Source organism: Vitis vinifera, chromosome 3, assembly GCF_030704535.1.
Source record: "Vitis vinifera cultivar Pinot Noir 40024 chromosome 3, ASM3070453v1".
In the NCBI taxonomy this organism is placed as follows: domain Eukaryota; kingdom Viridiplantae; phylum Streptophyta; class Magnoliopsida; order Vitales; family Vitaceae; genus Vitis; species Vitis vinifera.
In genome coordinates, this window is record NC_081807.1 from 20,967,453 (window position 1) to 20,992,691 (window position 25,239).

Here is a 25,239-nt window from a genome sequence, read left to right on the forward strand (position 1 = left end):
TACTGAGGTTTTTGATTTCGGTATAGCAGATCAGCCTAGGGAGCTGAGGATTGGAGTGGATTTATCTACAGATGAGAAAGATAGCCTCATCCAGCTGTTTAGATCATATTTGGACGTTTTCGCATGGTCTTATGAGGACATGTCAGGCCTTAATCCATCTATCATCCAACAGCGTTTTCCGTTTTTACCCCATGTTAGATCGGTTAAGCAAAAGTTGAGACGATTACACCCTCCCTAGAGTTTATAGGTGAAGGAGGAGATTCAGAAGCAACTCAATGTAGGATTTTTATCAGTGGTCGAGTATCCCGAGTGGCTGGCCAATGTCGTCCCTGTTCTAAAAAAAGACGACTAAGTGAAAGTTTATGTTGATTTTCGAGATCTTAACAAGGCTAGTCCTAAGGATGATTTTCCTCTCCCACACATTGACATGCTAGTTGACAATACGACAGGCCATTCGATGTTGTCCTTTATGGATGGTTTTTTTAGGTACAGTTAGATTCTAATGGCTCCCGAGGACATGGAGAAGACGTCCTTCATTACCGAGTGGGGTACTTATTGCTATAGAGTCATGTCATTCAGGTTAAAGAATGCAAGAGCTACCTATCAGAGAGCATCGACCACCCTCTTCCATGACATGATGCATCGGGATGTCGAGGTTTATGTAGAGATCAAAGGCTTCTTGGGTAGACTCCAGTACATCAGCAAATTCATTGCCAGATTGACAAACATTTGTGAGCCCATTTTCTGACTCTTAAGGAAGAGTCAACCTACTGTTTGGGATGATAAGTGCCAGTGCGCTTTTGAGAGGATTAGAGAGTACTTGTTGTCACCTCCAGTCTTGGTGTCTCCTACATCGGGCCATCCTTTACTCCTATATCTGTCAATCTCATATGTAGCCTTGGGATGTATGTTAGCTCAGCTCGATGATTCAAGAAATGAGCAAGTCGTTTATTATATGAGTAAGAGGATACTAGATTATGAGATGAGATATGTCATGATTGAACGCTACTATTTGGCATTGGTTTGGGCCACTCGCAAACTGAGACATTACATGACCAAGTATCCAGTGCATTTGATATCTTGTCTAGATCCCTTGAGATATTTGTTTGACAAACCCGCTTTGGTCGGTCGCCTCATTAGATGGTTGGTACTTCTGATTGAGTTTGACATCCATTATGTCACTCAAAAGTCCATCAGATGGAGCATTGTTGCAGATCACCTAGCCTCATTACCAGTTTCTGATGGTAGAGCTATTGATGATGATTTCCCAGATAAGGATGTTGCTGTTGTGACCAGTCTGTCAGGTTGACGCATGTACTTTGATGGTACAACCAACCATACTAGATACAGGAGTGGTGTTTTATTGATACCCCATCATGGTGATCACATCCCTAAATCTGTTCGTTTGGCATTCTCGAATCAACATCCTGCCACAAATAATATTGTTGAGGATGAAGCCTGCATCTTAGGATTAGAGACAACTCTTGAGCTCGGTATTAGACAGATGGAGGTGTTTGGTGACTCCAACCTGATATTGAAATAGATTTAGGGCGAGTAGAAGACTAGAGATGTGAAGCTTAGGCCTTACCACACATACTTGGAGCTATTAGTTGGGAGATTTGATGATTTGAGATATACACATCTACCTAGAGCACAGAACCAGTTCGTTGATGCCCTGGCTACTCTAGCTTCCATGATTGATATTCTTACTGATGCCATTATTCGCTCTTTACTGATTGAGTCGAGATTTGTTCTTGCATATTGTTGTCTGATTGACGAGACAGAGTTAGATGATGGCTTACCTTGGTACCATGACATATATCACTTTTTGAGACTTGGAGCCTATCCTGAGGCCTCCATGGCCAAGGATAAGAGAGCATTGAGACAGTTAGTTGCTCGATTTGTGGTGTGTGGGGAGACATTATACAGACGATCAGTTGATGGGATGTTATTATTATGCTTAGACCACGCATCTGCAAATCAAGTGATGAGAGGGGTTCATGCGGGAGTCTATGGACCACATATGGGAGGGCATATGTTAGCTCATAAGATCATGAGGACTGGCTATTTCTAGTTGACCATGGAGACAGATTGCTGCCAGTTTGTCCAGAGACATCTCGAGTGTCAGATATATGGAGACCTCATTCACGTGTCACCCTTAGAGTTACATGCATTGACTTCACCATGGCCATTTTCAGTATGGGGTATAGACATCATTGGGAAGATTTCACCAAAGTCTTCTAATGGTCATGAGTTCATCTTGGTCGCCATTGATTACTTCACCAAGTGGGTGGAGGCCGCCTCATATACGAGATTGACATCAATTAGGGTTGCTAGTTTCATCAAATCACACATTATCTATCGATATAGAGTCTCTCATGAGCTGATTTCAGATAGAGGTGTACATTTCAGGGCAGAGGTTGACACCTTGCTGCAAAGATATGGTATCCAGCATCATACGTCATTTGCATACAGGTCGCAGACGAACGGGGTAGTAGAGGCCGCGAATAAGAATATTAAGAAAATCTTGCAAAAGATGGTTGAGACTTCTCGGGATTGGTCAGAAAATCTCCACTTTGCATTGTGGGCTTATCGAACTTCTTTTCGCACCTCTACAAGAGCCACACCCTACTCCTTGGTGTATGGTATGGAAGCAGTGCAACCAGTTGAGATTGAGATGGGTTCATTGAGGATAACACTAGAGCAGCATATTTCATAGGTATATTGGGCTCAGGTCCGATTAGACCAGCTTAATCTCATAGATGAGAGAAGATTGAAGGCAGCAGACCATGTTCATGCATATTAGAGGAAGATGGCCCGCACTTTCAAGAAAGAGGTCAAGCCTAGACCATTACAGATAGGTGATTTAGTCTTGAAAGTCATCAGAGGATTGATCAGAGATCCTAGAGGAAAGTTCAGACCCAGTTGGAGCAAACCTTATTTCATTAGAGAGTTGACCCTAGAGGGCGCTGCATGGTTGATGGATTTAAATGGAAGCCAATTCTCAGAGCTGACCAACGTGGATCAACTAAAGAGATACTATGCTTGAGACCATGGTTGCATGATGGGTGGCCATCATTTCGGTTAGCCATACACCCTTTTACCATTTTGATATATAGACCGTTGCTAACCCATTGAGCCTTGCATGTGCATTATAACTTTTCTTTCTTATTGCCTTGCTCACTTTTTGCACTGGGATAAGAGCCCTTTAGTGTATGTATGCTCGGTTTAGGAGTTTCATGAGCCTTGGACCTATGGGCGCATTTTTCTCATTATCTTTTCCTAACACTGTATCACTACATTTCATCTCATCTCATTGGTTGTGTTCTTCATCTTTTTCTTTGTTATATTAACTGCTTATTCTGCATCATCACCTTCCATCCCGAGTGGTAATCCTTCTCAGTTCATTACATAAGAGGTAGTCATGTCATTCCCACTATCTATTTCACGGACATTGATCTAAGGATCATTAGTTTGAGCAGGTCATCTTCTTAGAGAGAGTTTACGCTACTTTAACATTTGAGAGTATGATTATCCATTTTTGACCTCATCTTTGGAGCCTCTTTGTTTGCGTTTAGAGCATGCACATTTGTATATATGTAAAAAAAAATGAAAAATAATAAGCGCATGCGTGTAGTATTCTCCATCATTGAGCATGTATATTGATGTTCGAGGGTCATTTTATTGAGTATGTTTTTACTGGAGTTCGTATGCGAGCTTCCTGAGACCCTCCATTTTATGTATTCATTTTGTCGTATATTTTGAGAGTGAGATGAGTGACTTTCTCTTAGGAGTTCTGGGTCATTGGCTTTTCCATCATTACGTTCATTGTTGATGTGGCTTCCCTTCATATTTGATTTGAGCGGATCATCACTACTTTTCATGTTCTGCATTTCACCATTATCCTCACTTTTGCTTTCGATTCATCATCTTCATTTTACCATTTGTTCCTTCCTTACAACGACCCATTCCAAGTTTGGTACTTCCTTTGCATCATCATTACACATCTCAGTATCAGTTCGATTTTCTGCATTGCCTCATTATTATCATTATAGCCACATTGGGCATCCTTAGGTCTATGGCTCACGAGATTTTCTATACATGTTGCATTTTATATATGAGGGCATGGGTTTTCGATCATTGGGTATTTGGGCCTAGTTTCCCTTCATTTCTATCACCTTATCACCCTAGCCTACATTACGTCCTGTGTTTTAAGACCACCCTGAGGCCATGGGATCAGATTTCGTCTTCGACAACCCCCTCTTTGATAGGTGCTTGAGATTTGATTGATATTTGGATATCGTCATGCTTCTTCTTTTAGGAGACACCTCTTTGATGTTTGGATCTGATTTAGCTGTGGATTTGGATTACTGGGATCACATGTTTGATGATGGATGATTTGACGTCACCTGATTTTCTGATCTATCATACGTTCGAGGCCATACCGGGGCATATTCCGTTTCGGATAAGATTTACATATCTTCATGGAGTTGCATGCTCATCCCCACTTATGAGATACACGCCGAGACGATGACATGTTTGTTATCTTATCATGATCCTCTAGTGAAGCCTTTCTTAAGCCATTCAGTTAGACCCACACTTTTCGATCTTTAGATGTCATCATACTTCTTCTTCCGGGAGACGGATTTTGACCTGTGGATTTGATTCAATTGCGGATTTAGATTACTGGGATCACGCATTTGATGATGGATGCTTCGAGGTCATTCAATTTTCTAACCTACCAAATATCTGATTCCATACTGGGGCATATTTCCTTTTCGATTGAGATCTGTAGGTCTCCATGGATTCGCATGATCATTCCCAGTTACGAGATACACAATGTGCTAAGGATTCGTTTTCATTTTTTTCTTGATTCTCCATTGAAGCCTTCCTTTAGTCATTCGGTTAAGCTCATACTTTCTGATATTGTCATGAATTTTAGATGGATTTATCTCAGGTGTGTAGATTTCCACATCATCATTTTAGGGGAGTAAATGTCAGATCTTTTATACATCTCCATTGAGTTATTCTCGAGTCATCATGACGAACTGGATGCGCTAGTTGCTATATTGGGGCATATTTCCACCTTTTAGCTATAGAGATGATTGTTTTATCACAGGCCTAATACAGTCTTCAATACTCGGTCGATGGATACTTATTTGCATTAATGGTCACTGTTTCGATGATTTTTTAATTGAAATGAGCTTTCAGCGGAGTGCGACATTTGGGTTTTGATCGTCCCACTATCCATGACTCTTCAGTAGATTGTTATGTTGAGATTGTGGTAGTTACCCTAGCGAACTATTCTCTTGAGACCCCCTAGTGGATCATTCATTTGAGATGATGATGGATTTCCCCAATAGAGCATTTTGAGTTAGAGGAGTTTGACTTATTGTGACACTTTATCAGACCTTGTGACCTAGTCAGATGGGTTTTGAGACTATATTTATAGTCAATTTGACCATTCCGACTCGCTAGCGGAGCATCTTTTGAGACTCATGGAGTCTCTTTTAGACCCTTCTAGTGGATTGAGAGTTGTGGCAGCACACTACACTGGGGCATATTTCCCTCTCATCGTCTCCTCGCATTTTTAGCTCGACGTTCAAAGCCACCATGTCTTCTCAGTTATAACGTTCAGATTCGTCTCTCTCAGCTGGACATTCATAGATATCAGTTCACAGTTGGGCGTTCAGAGCCACCATCTCATTACAGTTTGGCGTTTAGAGCCGTTGTTTCCACTTGGCATTCAGAGTCGTTGTTTCCACTTGGCATTCATAGCCATTGTTTTAGCTTGGCATTTAGAGTCACCCCATCATCTCCTCATAGGTCTTAGCGTTCAGAGCCACTACCTCTTTCTTAGTTTCGGCGTTCAGAGCCACCATCTCTTCTCAATTTTGGCATTCAAAGCCACCATCCCTTCTCATTTTTGGTGTTTAGAGCTGTTTTTTGTTTATAGTTCGACATTCATAGCCATCGTACCTCTTTTTCAATTTGGCATTCAGAGCTGCATCTTCATTTTGGCGTTCAAAGCCACCGAGACTTTTTAGTTTGGCATTCAGAACCACCATCTTTTTTTCGATTTGGCATTCAGAGCCGCATCTTCATTTTGGTGTCTAGAGCCGTTGTTTGCTTCTAGTTCATCATTCATAGCCATCATACCTCTTTTTCAGTTTGGTGTTTAGAGCCGCATATTCATTTTGGCGTTTAGAGCCGTTGTTTGTTTCTTGTTTGACATTCAGAGTCATCATCTCTTCTTTCCGTTCGACGTTCAGAGTTGCATCTTCATCTCGACATTCAAAACCATATCTTCAGTTTGGCGTTCAAAGCCGTTGTTTGTCTTTGGTTCGACGTCCAGAGCCGTATTTTCTGTTTGGCGTTCAGAGTCGTTGTTCATTTTAGTTCGGCATTCAGAGCCACACCTTCAGTTCAGCGTTTAGAACAGTATTTTATGTTTGGCGTCCAGAGTCATTGTTCATTTTCAGTTTGGCGTTCAAGGCCGTCGTTTTTTTTTTTTAGTTCGACGTTCAGAGTCATCATGTCTTTCTTCTATTCACTATTCAGAGTCACATCTTCATCTTGGTGTTTAGAGTCACGTTTCCAGTTAGGCTTTTAAACCCGCATCTTCTGTTTGGCGTTCAGAGCCATGTCATCAGTTTAGCATTTAGAGCCATTATTCATTATTGACATTCAGATCCGTTGTTTCGTTTGGCATTCAGTGCCACCATCTTTCTTTAGTTTTGGCGTTCAAAGCCATTATGCATACTCATTGAGGCATTTGATACCACCATCATTCTTTAGTTTTGGCGTTTAGAGCCATTGTGTATACTCGTTTAGGCTTTTAGAGTCACCATTCTTTCCTCCATTTTGGCATTCAAAGTCATTTTCCTTACCTTGTTACTTTGTCCTTATTGCTTGTTCATCATGCTCTTCTAGACTTCCCATTCCACTACACATGACATAGTCATTTGAGTTCGAGACACATATTTCGGCCATGTTGTTGGGCACCCTACACTTAGCATTCTTATGTAGTTCACATAGGGTAGTCCCATTTGACGCATTCTTTCTTGTACTCTAGGGTGGTTCGACCGCTACTCATCTTTGACATTGACTTTCGAGTCACTTTTGGAGATGTCTTAGAGGGAGTCTAGGTCATTGGTACAACTTTAGAGGCGCTTTGAGATATACTTTTCTCATATGATTAGAGTTTTTTTGTTCATCTGTTGGCCTGAGTGAGTTCATGTTTTTCTAGTGTCCCTTTAGGGGTCTCCTTGATTCTTCGGTAGAGTTCATTTCATTCCACCCACTATTCACATTTTATTTTCACTACAGTGTTCATATTCCTTACACTTGTGAGCTTTACCGAAGAAGGGCATATTTGTATACCCCGATTTTGGGGCTCATTTGTAGCAGTTTATCTTTCCAGGTAGAGGGCTCTTAAGGAGCCACGTGTTGCCTCAAGAGAGGCTATTAAATAATCATATTAGTGAGTAGAGAATGCAATGGGGAAAAGACAAGTGTTGAGGGAATGTTCTAGGGAGAGCATATTCTTTTAGATAGGGACAATGAGGCTATTAGAGAGGGAGAGGTGATTTGGTTGTTGCTTACAGAGATGTTTTAGGATAAAGGGAGAAGGGGGAGAAGGGAAGAGAACCTGAGGAGAAAGATAGTTAAAACAGAAAGGCAATGAGCTATAGGAAGAAAGAAGGTTGCAAGGTTGATAGCTTGAGGAGCAAACTGGTTTGGGAGGAAGGACTGAGAGAAACAAGTCGGGTATTCTAGAGATAGTGGGTATAAGAGGATAGCTAGACGTTGCTTGAGGAAGGAAAAGAAAACTTGAAAGAATTTTTTCTAGGTTCGTTTGTTGTAGCTTCTTGGATTGCTTTTACTCATCACTCTGTTTTCTTATATCTTTCATTCTCTCTGGTTGTCTCTGGATTTCTAAGCATCGATCAATTGTTTGGGCATGGGTATGATGTTGTATTACACTTTTCTCATATTTGTTTATCTGAATATGGCTCACTCTCATAGTAGGAGTTTGTTGATGCTTTCATTTTGATATTTGTTATGAACTATCTTACTGCACCACTGGTCGACGAACCCTTGGATTTCAATATGAAAAGGGATCCCATTTAATGTTCTACTCACTCTGTTTACTTGGTTCTGGGTAAGTTGTATCCTGTTTTGCACACTTCTTTACTCCCGGTACCTCAATTCATATCCCCTTTTATGGCTTATATATCTTCGGATTTGCTCTAAACGATTGGTTGTGTGTTTTGATCTGTGCTTGAGGAGAGAGGGTTGTGTGTTGGCTTACTACTCCAGATCCGTGACCCCAATAGATGAGATGTATACATGTGTTATATTAGCTGCTATTTTGGCTATTGGGTTTGCCACTAATGCATTTGGGATCCAAGTTCTATGTAATTGGTTTTTCCATGGGTGGACAGGTGATTTGGAGTTGCCTCAAGTATATCCTTCACAAGTTGGCAAGTGCAACACTGATAGCTCCAATGGTCAACTACTTTTGGCCTAGTTTTCCTCCAAACTTATCTAAAGAAGCCTACTACCAATAGTTTTGACAGGATCAGTGGGCGCTTCGTGTTGCTCACTACACACCATGGCTTACCTACTGGTGGAACACTCAAAAGTGGTTTCCTGCTTGTAGTGTTGCAGAACACACCACTGATATTATTTCTCACCAAGACAAAAAGCTCATGCTTAAGCTTTCAAAGAAAATGGAATATATGGCACATGTGAGACAACAAGAAGAATTTGAGTCTACCCATCGTGACTTGATGATAGGATTTAGAACTTGGGAATTTGATCCCATGGATCTGAAGAACCCATTCCCAAATAATGAAGGTTCTGTCCACCTATGGCATGGAGATGAATATGCAATTATGCTTGTTTCACTGCAACGCTACATTGCCCAACAACTCCCATGGATCATATTTGTAGATATCCATCTGCTTGAATAGCTCAATGGGTAGAGACCTCTGTTGAATCTTCCTCTTTAGGTAGAACCTCACAAGCTCCTCATCTATGGGATGAAACCTGAAGCCATGCAGCATGACATCATCCATTTTATCAGCATCATTCCTCTCATCCATCATCCCTCTTTTTCCCTGATTTCCTCAAACTCGACTAGGAATTAGAATCAATGAACTCTCTAAGGTGATATGGTAGTGAGCTTTTTGGAAAACTAACACCAACCCATCAATGGAAATTACAATTCACTTAATTCAAAGCCACTATATGCCTCTTGATAAGGAGCTTGACTGTGCAGCTTGAGCCGGGTTTTATGGTGGTTGTAGTGTTTATCAGCAAATATCACGATGACTTGGTGATGAGAACAGTTGAAGGAAAGCTTTGTGAAGAACATCTAGTTACAAGAGAGAAGTATTCAAAGAAGAGGTTAGATTCAAGAAAAAACGAAGGAATGAGTCCCAAGTTTCCTTCCTTGAAGCTTGAAAGTAAAAATCTAGTGGACGAATCTTTGAAAGCTAATGAAAATGAAGAAAAAAAATCCAAGAAAGGTGATGGTGATAAGGTGAGAGAGGGGATGGAGAAAGGATCTAAGAAAAATGAGGTGGATTCTCAGAAAGGGTTGTTAAGAGTTGGACTAGACATGTGCTAAAAAAAATGGGGATGTTATGGGTGCGCTTGATCTGTATGATTTGGCTATAAGGAAAGGAATTGAATTAGGGCAGTATCACTACATTGTTCTTTTGTATCTTTGTTCTTTAGCAGCACTTGGTGTTATTCGACTTGCAAAAAGTGGAATTGGTAGCCGGAGTTTGGACATGTTGAGCCCTTCTAGTGAAGTTTGTGGTGGGGTTTCTGAGGATTTGGTAGAATTTGGGGACACGAGCAAGAAGAATTCTGAAGCATTTGAAGTAGAAAAAGATGATTTGGATGGTAGTTTCATTAAAATGGACAAGTTATCCTAGGTCTTTAATTGCTTTAATCAGTCAAATAGTCAACTTTTGGAAGGTCAAAAGCATTTAAGAAAGAGTGCTGATGACTCCACAAATATAAAAGAAGATAATGAAATTTGGGTAAGTGAAGATTTCAAGAAGTATGCACTCCGGAGTCGATTTGAAATCTATGAGAAGATGTGTTTGGAAAGGGTCCCAATGAATGAAGCAAACCTTGACATCGGTGGTGAGAATGACAATATCCATGGGTAATGGTGACATCGCTTTTGATATGGTAAAGCAAACGAAACCACTAGGGATAAATCCTAGATTGTGGTCTTATGGTTCTGTACTTTCTGCTTTCTGTAACAATGGAGATATTAAGAAAGCATTTGGTGCTGAAGAACGCATGTTGGAGCATGGTGTCTATCCTAAAAAGCCAAGTTATATGCCAAGTTTACTATAACAAAAGCAACCTGATGAACAGATGTCTTCCCTTGTAGCCATGCCATCGTCCTTGGCTGCACAGAAATTTCTTCCAAATGTAGTCTCTGTTGGTCTTTTCCTAGGATCGATGCACATACCATCTTTTGTTCAACTAGCAAACCAATAACCTGCACTGCATTTGCCTACAACTATCGGCCTTGGTGAAAAATCACCCCCATGTCACAATGCCAATGATGCAGGGAGTTGCTAGGTTTCGTTCCCAGATGGGCACCAATGTCAAGGGGATAGAATGATCCATTTTTTTAGGCTGACCGGCGATAAATAGCCAAACAAGCAGCTGCCTCTAAGCGAGTACATCCAGCATTGCATTTGCTTGCCAATTCACTTCCATCAGCCCAAGTTGTTGGGTTGCTTACAAATTCATTCACAATTGGTGCACTGACTGCACCATAATAGACATTTGCTCAACTTCATCTGGTAGTGGGTTCTCACTTTTTTGGTATTTCATCTTCTGCTCCATATGTCATCCGCCTGCATCCAAACTTCTACCAAGTCACCTTTGTTGACCCCACATGTAGACTATACAAGTCTATGGTTTGAGTTTGAGGCAAATTTTTTTCGAATTTGATGATTCTGATTCAGAGGAAGGTCTCCTAACCGATTCATAGGATGGCAAAGTTGACACAGTAGCACTTCGAGTTTCATTCCTGCATGGTTATCCCTCACCATCTCTCCCACTTATGCACATATGCATGGCCACTTTTGGGCCACGTGTCACTCTTCCATTTCTTCATCCTTGCTTTTTTAAAAAATAGTTTCTCAAACCCCAGTTTGCCAATAATTTTCCAAATTCTAGTTTTTCAAATAATTTTAATTCTTCAAATTTTAATTCTTAGAATTTTTAGGTCCCAAAAGTCCCGTTTTTCAATATAAATTTGTTGCCATTTTCTTTGATGGGGGAAATTTTCACATTTTCTTTTATTTTTAAAATGTTTTGAAATAAACATGGATTTAATTCCGAATAATGGATATTCATGGGATTAATTCATGCAAAAATAAGTCGGGCTTTGGAGGAGGCAATTTTCACATTTTCTTTTATTTTAAAAATATTTTAAAATAAGCATGAATTTCTTTTTTTTTTTTTTTAATTCCAAGTGATGGAATTTATGGAATTGATTCATGCAAAAATAAATCAGGCTTTGGTGGGGGTCCAATTTATGTGATTTTCTCATTGATTGATTGCTATGCATGATTGACTTATTCCACTCTATGACATGCATATGATTATGCTGTGTTTGTTTACTAATCCTTATTTTCCATGAAGAAAATCAACTCATCACTCAGGTACACTCTTTCCCTCTCTTGTTCATTCCGTTATTATGTTTTGATTGATATTCATTCGGTATCCATATTTGATCAATCAATTGTCATACTTGCTTCATCTCATAAGTAGAGACCCGTTTTTAGGGACTTAGAGGGGTGCTACGGTCTTTACCGTACTTTCCTAATAAGTAACCTAACCCCCGAGCCTAGATTTGTTTTTTCACAGACCACCTTTTCCAAAATAAAGAGTCACACTTAAGGTTTTCTTTCTTATTTTGTTTACCCTTTAAATATAAAACAAAAATAAGTGGCGACTCCAAGTCATTTTCTAAAAAATAAATCATTTTTAAATAAAAAATGAGTTCGTCATCGAGTGAAAATGCATAAGCAAAAATGCGGGGTCCACAAAATGGTGACTCCACTAGGGATCACTAGAAGGATTTAATTCCGAATAATGGAAATCCATGGGATTAATTCATGCAAAAATTAATCGGGCTTTGGTGGGGACAATTTTCACATTTTCTTTGATTTTAAAAATATTTTAAAATAAGCATGAATTTATTTTTGTAATTCCAAGTGATGGAATTTACGGAATTGATTCATGCAAAAATAAATCAGGCTTTGGTGGGGGCCCAATATATGTGATTTTCTCATTGATTGATTGCTATCATGATTGACTTATTCCACTCTATGACATGCATGCGATTATGTTGTGTTTGTTTACTAATTTTTGTTTTCTATGAAGAAAATCAGCTCATCACTCAGATACACTCTTTGCCTCTCTTGTTCATTCGGTTATTTTGTTTTGATTAATATTCATTCGGTATCCATATTTGATCATACTGTTTGCAGGGACTTAGAGGGGTGCTACGGTCTTTATCGTATTTTCCCAATAAGTAAACTGATCCCCGAGCCTGGATTTGGTTTTTCAAATATCACCTTTTCCAAAATAAAGAGTCACACTTATGGTTTTCTTTCTTATTTTGTTTATCCTTTAAAAATAAAACAAAAATAAGTGGCGACTCCAAGTCATTTTCTAAAAAATAAATTATTTTTAAATAAAAAGTGAGTTCACCATCAAGTGGAAACGCATGAGCAGAAATGTAGGGTCCATAAACATGTTTGATTTTTAAATAATAATAATAATAATAATAATAATAATTATTATTATTATTATTGGAAAATGGTGTATTTTTTTCCAAATCACTAAATTAAATTAAATTTTATTGAGATTTACAAAAGGAATAAAATTTAAATTAATGTTTTTCTACTCTTTTTTTTTTTTTCATAGTCAATAAAAGTCATTTTTGGAAATATAAAAAATTCATATCCTTGTTCTCAATTTTCACACTTTATCTAAGTCTTGGGCTTAAATGGTGAATTAGGTCTCATTTTCACACCAAAACTTAATTTTTTGGTCCAAATAGGTCAAAAACACCATTTTTCCCATATTATATTGGGAAGCACAGTCTGCTTTAATTAAATTTTCTTAGGACAATGATTCTTAAGAGTATGGCTCAATCTTTGACTGAGATGTGTTTGTTTACTAATTTTTGTTTTCCATGAAGAAAATCAGTTCATCACTCAAGTACTCTTTGCCTCTCTTGTTCATTCGATTATTTTGTTTTGATTGATATTCATTCGGTATCCATATTTGATTAGACTGTTTGCAAGGACTTAGAGAGGTGTTACGGTCTTTACCGTACTTTCCCAATAAGTAACCTGATCCCCGAGCCCGGATTTGGTTTTTCAAATACCACCTTTTCCAAAATAAAGAGTCACACTTAGAGTTTTCTTTTTTATTTTGTTTACCCTTTAAAAATAAAACAAAAATAAGTAGTGACTCCAAGTCATTTTCTAAAAAATAAATTATTTTTAAATAAAAAGTGAGTTCGCCATCAAGTGGAACCGCATGAGTAGAAATGTAGGGTCCATAAAGATGTTTGATTTTTAAATAATAATAATAATAATAATTTTTTTTTTTTTTTTTTTGGAAAATGGTGTATTTTTTTCCAAATCACTAAATTAAATTAAATTTTATTGAGATTTTCAAAAGGAATAAAATTTAAATTAATGTTTTTCTACTCTTTTTTTTTTTTATAGTCAATAAAAGTCATTTTTGGAAATATAAAAAATTCATATCCTTGTTCTTAATTTTCACACTTTATCTAAGTCTTGGGCTTAAATGATGAATTAGGTCTCATTTTCACACCAAAACTTAATTTTTTGGTCCAAATAGGTCAAAAACACCATTTTCCCATTTTATATTGGGAAACATAGTCTGCTTTAATTAAATTTTCTTAGGACAACGATTCTTAAGAGTATTTCTCAATCTTTGACTGAGATGTGTTTGTTTACTAATCTTTGTTTTCCATGAAGAAAATCAGCTCATCACTCAGATACACTCTTTGCCTCTCTTGTTCATTTGATTATTTTGTTTTGATTGATATTCATTCGGTATCCATATTTGATCAGACTGTTTGCAGGGACTTAGAGGGGCATTATGGTCTTTACCGTACTTTCCCAATAAGTAACCTGATCCTCGAGCCCGGATTTGGTTTTTCAAATACCACCTTGTCCAAAATAAAGAGTCACACTTAGAGTTTTCTTTTTTATTTTGTTTACCCTTTAAAAATAAAACAAAAATAAGTGGCGACTCCAAGTCATTTTCTAAAAAATAACTTATTTTTAAATAAAAAGTGAGTTCGCCATCAAGTGGAAACGCATGAGCAAAAATGTAGGGTCCATAAAGATGTTTGACTTTTAAATAATAATAATAATAATAAATTTTTTTTTTGGAAAATGGTGTATTTTTTTCCAAAATCACTAAATTAAATTAAATTTTATTGAGATTTACAAAAGGAATAAAATTTAAATTAATGTTTTTCCACTCTCTTTTTTTTCATAGTCAAGAAAAGTCATTTTCGGAAATATAAAAAATTCATATCCTTATTCTCAATTTTCACACTTTATTTAAGTCTTGGGTTTAAATGGTGAATTAGGTTTCATTTTCACACCAAAACTTAAGTTTTTGTTCCAAATAGGTCAAAAACACCATTTTCCCATTTTATATTGGGAAGCACAGTATGCTTTAATTAAATTTTCTTAGGACAATGATTCTTAAGAGTATGGCTCAATCTTTGACTGAGCTTGAACAAAATCCTTCAACTTGCAGCCACACTGAGTTCCTAATTCCGATAGGATTGGCATGCATGGAAACATGAGCAAGTAGTGAAGTAAACCACGTACGGGTCTTCTTCAATATGGAGAGAAATGTTTTATTAATTTCTTGGAACCCTTTCCCACAAGTAACTTAAAGGGAGTAGCTAAAATATTAGTTCAATTTTTTTTTTGTCTGATGCTGTTTTAGAATAATGGCCTTTACACCAGGCTAGGGTAAGGAATATTTTTGCACTATCATTCTTCTGAGGAAGTTCTATAGATATGGTAGGATGTGGATGTATAAAGATACGTGGGACCTGACTTTCAGCAGAGATTCATGCACAAGGATAGCCTTCTTTGAGTAGAAAGCAAGCAAATTAAACAAAGTACAGGAAAATCCATTTCTTCATTTTTCTCTTCTGCCAAGCAAGCATATATTCCCAACAAAAACAACCCCTACACACCTCTCTAAAATATCTTCATTCGTCAGTTGAAATGCAACAATTTATTATAAACTAGAGGCCAAGGAATCATCTTTAACTCGTATCAAACTGTTTGCAGTACCCACTTTATGGCCACCCCACTTTTGCCCCGTTTTCCTTTTCCCTATTATGGCCTCTACTGTCTCAAGCAGCTGCTTTTATGGCTATCTCCCAAGTGTATTTATGGAGGGTCGCTGAAGCAGACAACATTCTCAGTTGAAGTTGGTGCTGCTTTGTTGCTATGGACCCAAGAAAACACTCTACTAGAATGTTCAATATAGTTGTGTTCATCTTCATTTCAGTCACCACCCTGATTATAAGTACCCCATGTGGTAATTAAACATATTTTCCTTTCAATTTTAGTGCATGTTTAATTTACTAATTAATGTTGATGAGTATGTTATAAGTTTTGTTTCTTCTGGTGCAGATGCAAGAAGTTCAGCACAAATGTTGGAGGTTGAAGGTGAGGAGTTTGGTGAAAGTTCAGTCACTGGGGGGAGGAAGATGCAACAAGTAGCAGTAAACTTGGAGAATACTGACTCATACATAAGCTCTCCATTTTCTCTACCACCTTTTGATTCATTGTCACCACTTCCCTCACCAGAGACAGCCCCTCCCTTTTGTGTTTGCCCACCATTTTCCCCACAGCCACCTTCCATACCCACTACTCCACCCATATTCCAAGGCCCTCCTACACATTCCCCAGTTCCAAATCCTCCTGAATATGAGCTGCCTAGTCCCCCCAAGCATGCGCCAAGCTCACCGAAGCGCGCTCCGAGCCCGCCAGTCTTTAAGCCTCCGGTGGTTCTACCACCACCATCTACACCGCCTCCACTACATAAGGCACCCCAGTATGCTGTTTGGTGTGTCGCAAAGCCGACGGTGCCTGATCCCATAATTCAGGAGGCCATGGACTATGCCTGCGGAAAAGGTGCAGACTGTGAAGCAATTAAGCCCGACGGGTTATGCTTCCAACCCAATACATTGTTTGCGCATGCTTCATATGCTTTCAATAGTTACTGGCAGAGGACTAAGGTGGCTGGTGGCACCTGCGACTTTGGAGGAACTGCAATGCTTGTTACAGTTAATCCAAGTAAGTTCAACTACTGCCTTCATCTTATGAGTACTAGCCTTAAGTCCCAACAATTCCATTCAATACTCATGATTTTCTTGGGTAGACATGATTCTAAGTTGGGTCAGCTATGGAACCAAAAGGCGTCTCCTCTGTGTCACACCAAAAACACAAGATCAATCGAGTAGTCCTATATATATGTGTCTTAATTATTATTATTTTTTACTTTAATCTTATTTGTTCCTAATTAACTTAATTTGGTCTATATTTTGTATCATTATTTAATGGATCAAATTTCACTATACACTTTAAACGACCCAAATAAAAAGTTAGAATGATATAACATTTTTTTTCTTTCGACTTTTTTGGATTAGCAAGTTAAATTTGAGGGTCCAACTGTAACATCAGAGAGGTACCCATCCAAAAGCGTAGTCAGTCATATCATATCATATCATACTGTATTTAAGTCTTATTGTTATGTATCTGGATCTCACTCAATCATATTTAATCACATTCTTTATGTCTTAATCTCATTATTTGTACCTTCATTTAATAATTTAAATTATTTTACTTACTTTTAATGATAAAAATTAAGAGTTAAATTGGGGTGACTTTTTTTTCGAAGCACAAGCCCAGCTCATACAATTTTAAGTATGTAGTTTGATTTGAGTCTGATCTTTGATATATAATGCCTTGTTGCAGGTTTTGATGAATGCCATTTTGTCTACAATTGATGAGTAGTGGTGAAGACAATGCCTGATTCCAGAGGGTATATGAATAATGCAATAAAATAGGTGTGTGGGTGGTTGTCATGGTTTTTGCAGCCAAACATGTAAAAGTATTTTGATAGATGGATTCAGTTTGGATTTTGGAATATAGGATCCCTACGCAACATCTACTTATTCTCTTGCCTTAATTTTGTAATCTAAATTATTACATAATACATGATGTTGATGGTTAAGCTGGATCTTAATACAATAATTTATTTATTTTTTTGAGAATTTATTTGGACCTATGTTATATACCATCACCTTATTTTATCAATTTTTTTTAAAATATAAAATAATATATTGGTGAAATTACCCTCTTACCAGTTTGTTCAACGTGCCTACAACTACCCAAAATTCTAACCTTATTTTCACTTCAAGTTTAGTTCATTTTCCTTGGGAAGAGGGCAAAAAGGTCATTTCACATAACTTTTAATATTAGAAAATTAAAAACAAATTCTCCTCGATTAACCTTTCTAAACCCCATGAAATGACCTAAAATAATAAATAATGCTCTCTTTCACCCATTTTGGTTATTAAAAAAGGAAAAAATATATATTAAAGAAACAATTCAATTTTATTATGAAAAATAATAAAAATAAATATAATTAAAATTAATTATAAATTTATGTATTATTATTTAATTTTCACATAAAAAAAATAAAAAAAATGAAATGAATTTGAGATAATATATAAAAATAATTCTTTTACGTACCAGTAAGTTTGATAATTTACATTTATTATTGGATTTATAATTATAATTATTATGATTAATAGTCAAAGGTTCTTTTAATCAAATTTTAGTTATTATGAAATAAGATTAAGGTGCTAATGATTTAAATCAAATTAAGGTTTTTTATAACAATTTGTAATATAGTATTTATTGGTACACTTAGGCTTAAAAAGTTGATTTTATTAAGAAAATGAATAAATCTTTGTTTTAATTCAAAGTCTTCAATTATAAATGAGTTTACATATTCCTTCTCTTAATATTTTTAATTTATGATTACACTGCTTCTCTTATTTATTTATTTATTGTTTAAAAAAAATTAACACCCAATTTACGCATGGGGGTGATTTACTTAATCAAATTAATTGTTTGTCATAATTATTATTATTTTGGGAAATAATCATGTGATTGTATATGCACTCTATCTTTATACAAGAAATTAGATTTTTCATATCATGATCCCATTTTGTGGCATCTAAATTCTATATTTTTTTATATTGTTATTTAATAATTTAGATTAATTAGTTATGCATGTTAAGAAATTGAATTAAAGACGTTGAATATGATATAAAAAGCCACAATACAATATTTCTTGTCCCACAAATTTAATAGAAATCTTTTCTTTCCATGAACTTTTTAAGAAAATACACCCATTTGCTAAGTTGATAATTTAGTCAAATAGGTGCATCATGGGCCCATTGAACTTAGTCCTTCTACTACAGCTAATGATATTGGTTTTTAGTAGAGGTGCAGAGAATCAAGCCGAACCAAACAAAAATGCTCGGCAGGTGGAGATGGGATCGATGTTACCATTTTTTTCTAAAGACAATTGATTGGAGTCTTGCAGAGGGAGACATAACCATTTTACTATGTGTCTCAAGCTTGGCTGTATCCTACAATCTTTTATTTTAGTCAATTCTTCCAAATTTCCAAATCTGAGTGCTGCGAGATGTGGTTTGAGTTTGAAAACTAGAGGGTCTTTGACCGATTCAGACCTAGTTTGTCGCAGTGGTACTCAGCCGATGGCGCAAAAAGGTCAAGATATTTCTTTCTTTCTTGTCCTCTTTGCCTCGAGATTCAGGCTTTCCTTCCTACCAGGGTACGAACCGAGGAAAAGGAGAATTTGCTGAAGCGTGACTGGGCCTAAAATATGTCAAATGTGGAAGAAAATGTAAATAGGAGGTGATTGAAAGGTAGACAAATTTTAAGCACATTTGTTTAAATCTTTTTTCGTCTACTCTTACTTTTATTTTTATTTTTCTTTTATAAAAAAAATCATCAAAGGGAAAAAGAAACCAAAGCATTGTAAAGGGTAAGGCAGAAATAAATTATGAAAATAAATATGTAAATTACGAAAAGATGATACAAATTCAAGAATTTTTATTAAATTAATATTGAATTATCAATTTTCTTAAAAATTAAAGTTTTTGAAAATTTAAAAAAAATTAATAATAAAACAATTAAAAGTGAATAAAAAGAAAGAAAAGAAAAATGAGTAGTTAAACAATTAAAAATGAATAAAGAGAGAGGATGGTTAGTGTAGAGACATCATGTAATAAAATCATAAGAATGGTGTCCTGCCTACATAGATCACATGCCACAACCATGCAAGGATTGATCACCATTATCATAATATGACTTTGTATAACACATGATCCACCCATCAATTATATAATGATCAAATAAGATATCAAAAACAACTCTTCCTTCCATTTCGTTTTGTAATTAACCTGATCGTCGGAGATGGATCGACCTAATAAATCCATTCATTTTTCATCTTTCCTGTTGATCCTCATAAGGAAGACAAGTGGGTTTTAAAGTTTTGCTAAAAGTTAAATCCCACCATTCCAAGGTGTAAGCTGGTCAGTCAAATTTGGCATCCAAAGCTCATATTTACGTTGTATTCAACTTCACGTAAAGAAATATTTCTTACTAAGGATTGTTCTAGCATTAATAAACGTGTTCTTAAATGATAAGGGCGAGTGAGTTTAGAGTTTAGAGTTTAGAGTAGGTAATGGGTAGTGTCGTGCTGTCATGCATTATTAATCATCAACTTGATTGGATGGTGGTCAAATTTATCTGATTTAACTTTCTTAAATTGTGAGTGTTGCTTTCTTTATGTATTTTTCTGGTAGGCTGGTGTGCTTCTAGTTCTACCCAATTCATGTGGTCCTAACTTTTTCCCTCAAAATTGGCTTTAATATCGCGGTGTCAAGTTGTCAACAAAAGGCAACCGATAACGCGGAATATAGTACACAAAATAATAGAGACACTTTGGCACTAAACCCTATACAAGAAAGGACGAACGTAATTAATTAGCCTATTTTAATTTTTTTTTAATGTTTGGATATAATGAATTTTTATATTAATGTAAAAGCTTTCTGAAACTTATGCTAAATAAGATAGTAGTTTTTTTTAAAACGGTTTATAAAATTGAGATGTTAAAAAATAATTATTACTTTAAATTTATTTTTATTTTAAAAATATAAAATGTGAAGTCTATCTTAATTAATGGAAGATGATGCTGGAAACTAATAAACACAAAGTAAGTTTAATCTGCAAGGAAGAGTACATTTAGCCCTTTGGTTGTACAGGACTTATATAAATTAATTAAGTTCCATTGTTGAAGGAGGATGGCTCCAAGTGTAGGAAGAGTGTAAATACTTTATTTATTTATTTATTTATTTTTTTGGGGAAGAGTCCTATTGGGAATTATTTTTATTTTATTTTACCTTATTTTATTCCATTAGTCTTATATTTTTGGAAAGAGTCTTATTGAGATTGTGCTAGTGGAGTCTCGTTCCTTTTATAAGTAGAATCATCTTCTATTTTGAGTTTTATTCTAATTACAAGTAGATTCCCGTTGGGATTGTGTTAGTGACCTATAAAAGCAGGTCACACCCATCACTCTCTATATATGAATACCAATTTTTTAGGGAATTTAAAAAAAAAAAAGTTTTTCAGAGAGTATTTTCATACATCTATCTGAAGGAATTTTTTCAAAACCCGAGTTGTACACATCTCGCTTACAGAGTGCACCTAAGGCGAGATATGACTTTTGAATCTTAGAGGTAGACCACTGGTACCCTAATGCACTGAGTTATTCTTCAAGGATGGTGGATCTATTTCAATGACAAAGTTTGTCACGCCTCAACCAATAAGTTTTTCTTCTTATTCATTTTGTTATTTGTTTGTGTCTTTTGGACTAGTCTTTTGTTTCCATACCCTTAAATCCAATAATCTTGAAATAAATCCAAATGGAAGCTTCCCTAGTTCACACCCGTCCTAACACCTCTAAAATTGATCCATTCAACAAGACATTCTTTAAGAGATGACAAGAAAGGGTTTTCTCTGCAATTGATGTAGTGAACTTGGAACACATTTTGACAATTTCAAAACTAGAAGATAGTTCTCATCTGTTACCAACCTGGGAAATAAGAAATAAATAAGTTAGGCATGCTATTCTGAGTACCCTTTCTAATGAACTTTTTTATATTTATTGTTAATTTAAAGTTGCAAAAGAAATTTGGGATGCAATGAATAAAAAATATATTTTGGAAGATGCAGAAACTCAGAAATGTGCCATAGGGAATTTTAGAAATTTCCAAATGACCGAGGATAGAGATGTATCATCTCAAATCCATGACTACCACTTGTTGATTAATGACTTAGCTATTGAAGGCATTAAATTACCCAAATCTTTTGTGGTTGGTTATTGAGTAGAGACTCTTCTAGAGTCTTGGAAATACTATAAAAATAACATGAAACATAAAAGGAAACAAATGTCCTTAGAGGATGTAATAATCCATATTAGGATTGAGAAACAAAACCGAAATAGGGACAATATTGAGAAAGCTAAGGAAATGTCTTCTAAAGCTAATGTAGTAGAAGAAAAATCTAAACCTAAAAACAACAGGTCCAGGAAACAAAACTCTAGGACCAAGCCCATTGCATCAAACAAGGTCCAGAACTCAACTATTAAAAAACGAGGTAATTGCTTTGTCTGTGGCAAGTCTAGACACTATGCAATTCAATGTCACCATAGGAAGAGAACTGAGAAGTTCAATTCAAAGGCAATCTAGCAGTGGCAAAGGTGATCACAACAGTAATCTCTTCTGAGGTGAGCATGGTCACCAATATGAAGGACTGGGTGGTAGACTCTAGGGCTACTAAGCACATCTGTGGGAATAGAAGTGCATTTACTTCCTATACCACTGTAAATGAAGGAGAGAAACAAGTGTTCATGGGTGATTCTAGATCTACTCTAGTGATTGGCAAAGGAAAAGTTCTCCTCAAGCTAACCTTTGGAAAAGTGCTTGCCCTCAGTGATGTTCTTCATGTGCCAAATATCCGTTGGAACTTGATGTCAGTATCTCTGCTTGGAAAAGCAGGAGTGAGGATCTTGTTTGACTCTGATAAAATAGTTTTAACCAAGAATGATGAATTTGTGGGAAAGGGCTATTGTATTTAGGGTTTATTTATGTTGAATGTTTATGATATTATCAATAATAATGCATCTTCTTCTTCTGCTTACATAGTTGATTCTTGTGATATTTGGCATGGTAGACTAGGACATGTGAACTTTTCATATATGAAGAAAATGGTTGAATTGAGTTTAATCCCTAAACTGTCCTTAGAAAACCATAGAAAATGTGAATCTTGTGTAGAATCTAAAACCACAAAAAAATCTTGCAAATCAGTTGAAAGATAATCAGATCTACTAAGTTTAATACACAGTGACTTAGGAGACCTAAAAAATACAATGACTAGAGGTGGTAAACGATTCTACATAACTTTCATAGATGACTACTCAAGGTATACAAGGGTATATCTTTCGAGAAATTAAAAATGAACCAAGAGATGTTTTCATCAAGTACAAAAATGAAGTGGAAAATCAACTAAATAAGAAAATTAAAAGGCTTAGAACTAATAGGGGAAGAGAGGATGAGTCCAACCCCTTCAATTATTTTTGTGAAGATCATGGGATCATTCACAAAACTACTCCTCCTTATTCCCCTGAGTCTAATGGAGTAGCAGAAAGGAAAAATAAGACCTTAAAAGAAATGATGAATGCAATGTTGGTAAGTTCAGGAGCACTCTTGAACTTGTGGGGGGAAGCTATCCTATTCGCATGTCATATTCAAAATAGAATGCCTTACAAGAAAACTAGTAAAACTCCTTATCAGATGTGGAAGGGTTATGCACCTAATATAGCATACCTGAAAGTATGGGGGTGTTTAGCTAAAGTTCTTCTCCCTGAACCTAAAAAAGTTCATTGGCTATGCTGAGAATAGTGTGGCATGTAGGTTTCTTGTTACTAAGTCATAAAACAGTCTTGTAGATGTCAATACTATAATAGAAACAAAGAATGTAGATTTTTTTGAAAACATCTTTCCTATGATACTAAATAGTGAACAACAAGTTCAGAAAACAAGTAGAGACGAGTCTATTGAACCTTCTGAATTTAAACCTAGAAGGAGTAAAAGAGATAGGAAAGAAACAAACCTTGGAGATGGTTTCTACACCTTCCTAATAGATGATGACCCTAGATTCTACAAAAAAAAGCTATAACTTCTCCTGATGCACCATTTTGGAAGGAGGTCATTAATAGTGAAATCGAATTAATCATGTACAACCATACATGGGAGTTAGTAGATTTACCTCATGGTGCAAAGAGCATTGGTTGTAAGTGGATCTTTAAAAGAAAGTTGAAACAAAATGGGTCTATAGAGAAGTATAAAGCTCGTTTAGTTGCCAAAGACTTTAAATAAAGAAAAGATGTAGATTACTTTGACACATTTGCCCTTGTGACTAGAATAGCATCAATTAAAGTATTGATTGCTCTAGCTTCCATTCATAATTTAGTGATACACCAAATAGATGTCAAGACTACATTCTTGAATGGGGATTTGGAAGAAGAAATTTATATGGAACAACCTAAGGGTTGTGTAGTTCCAAGAAAGGAGAAAAAGGTGTGTAAGTTGGTTAAATCACTATATGGGTTAAAACAAGCTCCCAAACAGTGTCACAACAAGTTTGATCATGTGTTAGTAACTAATGGATATTCCATTAATGATGTTGATAAGTGTATCTATAGCAAGTATGAGGATAACACATGTGTAGTCATATGTCTTTATGTTGATGACATGTTGATCTTTGGAACTAGCCTAGAGGTTGTGTGTGGGACCAAGAAATTCTTAGGTTCTAAGTTTGATATTAAAAACCTAGGAGAGGCAGAGGTGATTTTAAGAATGAAAATAACTAAAACACCTAATGAGTTTAAACTTTCTCAAGAGCACTATGTTGAAAAGATCCTAAGGAAGTTTGAACACTTTGATTGTAAACCAGTGTCAACTCCTTATGATCCCAGCTCACAGCTAAAGAAAAATAGAGAACATAGTGTTGCCCAAATAGAGTATGCTCGGATCATAAAGAGCCTAATGTACTTAATGAACTGTATCAAACCTGACATTGCTTATGCAGTAGGTAGATTGAGTCGGTACACCCAAAGTCCTAATTAGGACCATTAGATTGTTGTTCGTATAGTCCTTAAGTATTTGAAAGGCACCATTAACTATGGTTTGTGCTTTAGTGGACTTCCAAGTGTCCTTGAAGGATTTAGTGATGCAAATTGGATCTCGAATTTAGATGAGATGAAATCCACTAGTTGATATGTTTTCATCCTTGGTGGAAGTATAGTTTCTTGGAAGTCTGCCAAGCAAACTTGCATTACTCGATCTACTATGGAGGCTGAGTTTATTACCTTAGAGAAAGCAAGTTTTGAGGTTGAATGGCTTAGAAACCTCTTAGCAGATATCCCTTTATGGATGAAACCAACCCTGTTTGTGTCTATGCGTTGTGATAGCCAAGTTGCAATTGCTAATGTTAAGAGTAAAATATTTAATGGGAAGAACAAACATATACGTTGAAGGCATAATATTGTACGGCAGTTGCTTGAAACAAGGGTTATATCCTAGAATTTGTGAGGTCGGAGTTGAATTTGGCCAATCCTTTGACCAAACCACGAAATAAGAAACTAGTGGAAGAAACATCGAGGGGGATAGGGCTTATCCCTATTATAGAAGTCAAGAGTGGTGGTAACCCAACCTATTACAATGGAAATTTCATAAAGTAGGTTCATATGGGTAATAACAAATCACTTGTTGACTTGAGGTGCTTTATCAACTCTAATTGTATGAGAGTTCATCCTTATGGTGTAAATAGAGCGTATACTGCATTGATTAAGGTTGAGTATTTACTCTTAATGAATACCATATTCCTTATGGGTGGTATGTTTAAATGCAAAACATACTTGATGGATTCACCTATATGAGAGTGG

At 36.2% G+C, this 25,239-nt stretch overlaps 2 protein-coding genes across 2 annotated transcripts; both read left to right on the forward strand.

Moving 5' to 3' along the window:
* Positions 1 to 8,396: 8,396 nt before the first annotated feature.
* On the forward strand, positions 8,397 to 8,978 carry LOC100258740 (uncharacterized). The gene is given in 1 exon segment (XM_019218879.1): positions 8,397 to 8,978. A coding segment is annotated over 1 exon segment (582 nt).
* Positions 8,979 to 15,425: 6,447 nt separating this feature from the next.
* On the forward strand, positions 15,426 to 17,404 carry VPRP1 (proline rich protein 1). Its single transcript, XM_002264586.5, has 3 exons — positions 15,426 to 15,663; positions 15,759 to 16,424; positions 17,106 to 17,404. Exons 1-3 carry the CDS (start codon positions 15,573 to 15,575, stop codon positions 17,135 to 17,137), a joined length of 789 nt encoding a protein of 262 aa, XP_002264622.2. The 5' UTR covers positions 15,426 to 15,572; the 3' UTR covers positions 17,138 to 17,404.
* Positions 17,405 to 25,239: the final 7,835 nt, after the last annotated feature.

Coding starts and splice junctions, on each gene's coding strand:
- VPRP1 (XM_002264586.5), top strand. CDS start 15,573: ATGGACCCAAGAAAACACTCTACTAGAATGTTCAATATAGTTGTGTTC. Junction 15,664..15,758: donor GATTATAAGTACCCCATGTG/GTAATTAAACAT, acceptor CTTCTGGTGCAG/ATGCAAGAAGTTCAGCACAA. Junction 16,425..17,105: donor GCTTGTTACAGTTAATCCAA/GTAAGTTCAACT, acceptor GCCTTGTTGCAG/GTTTTGATGAATGCCATTTT.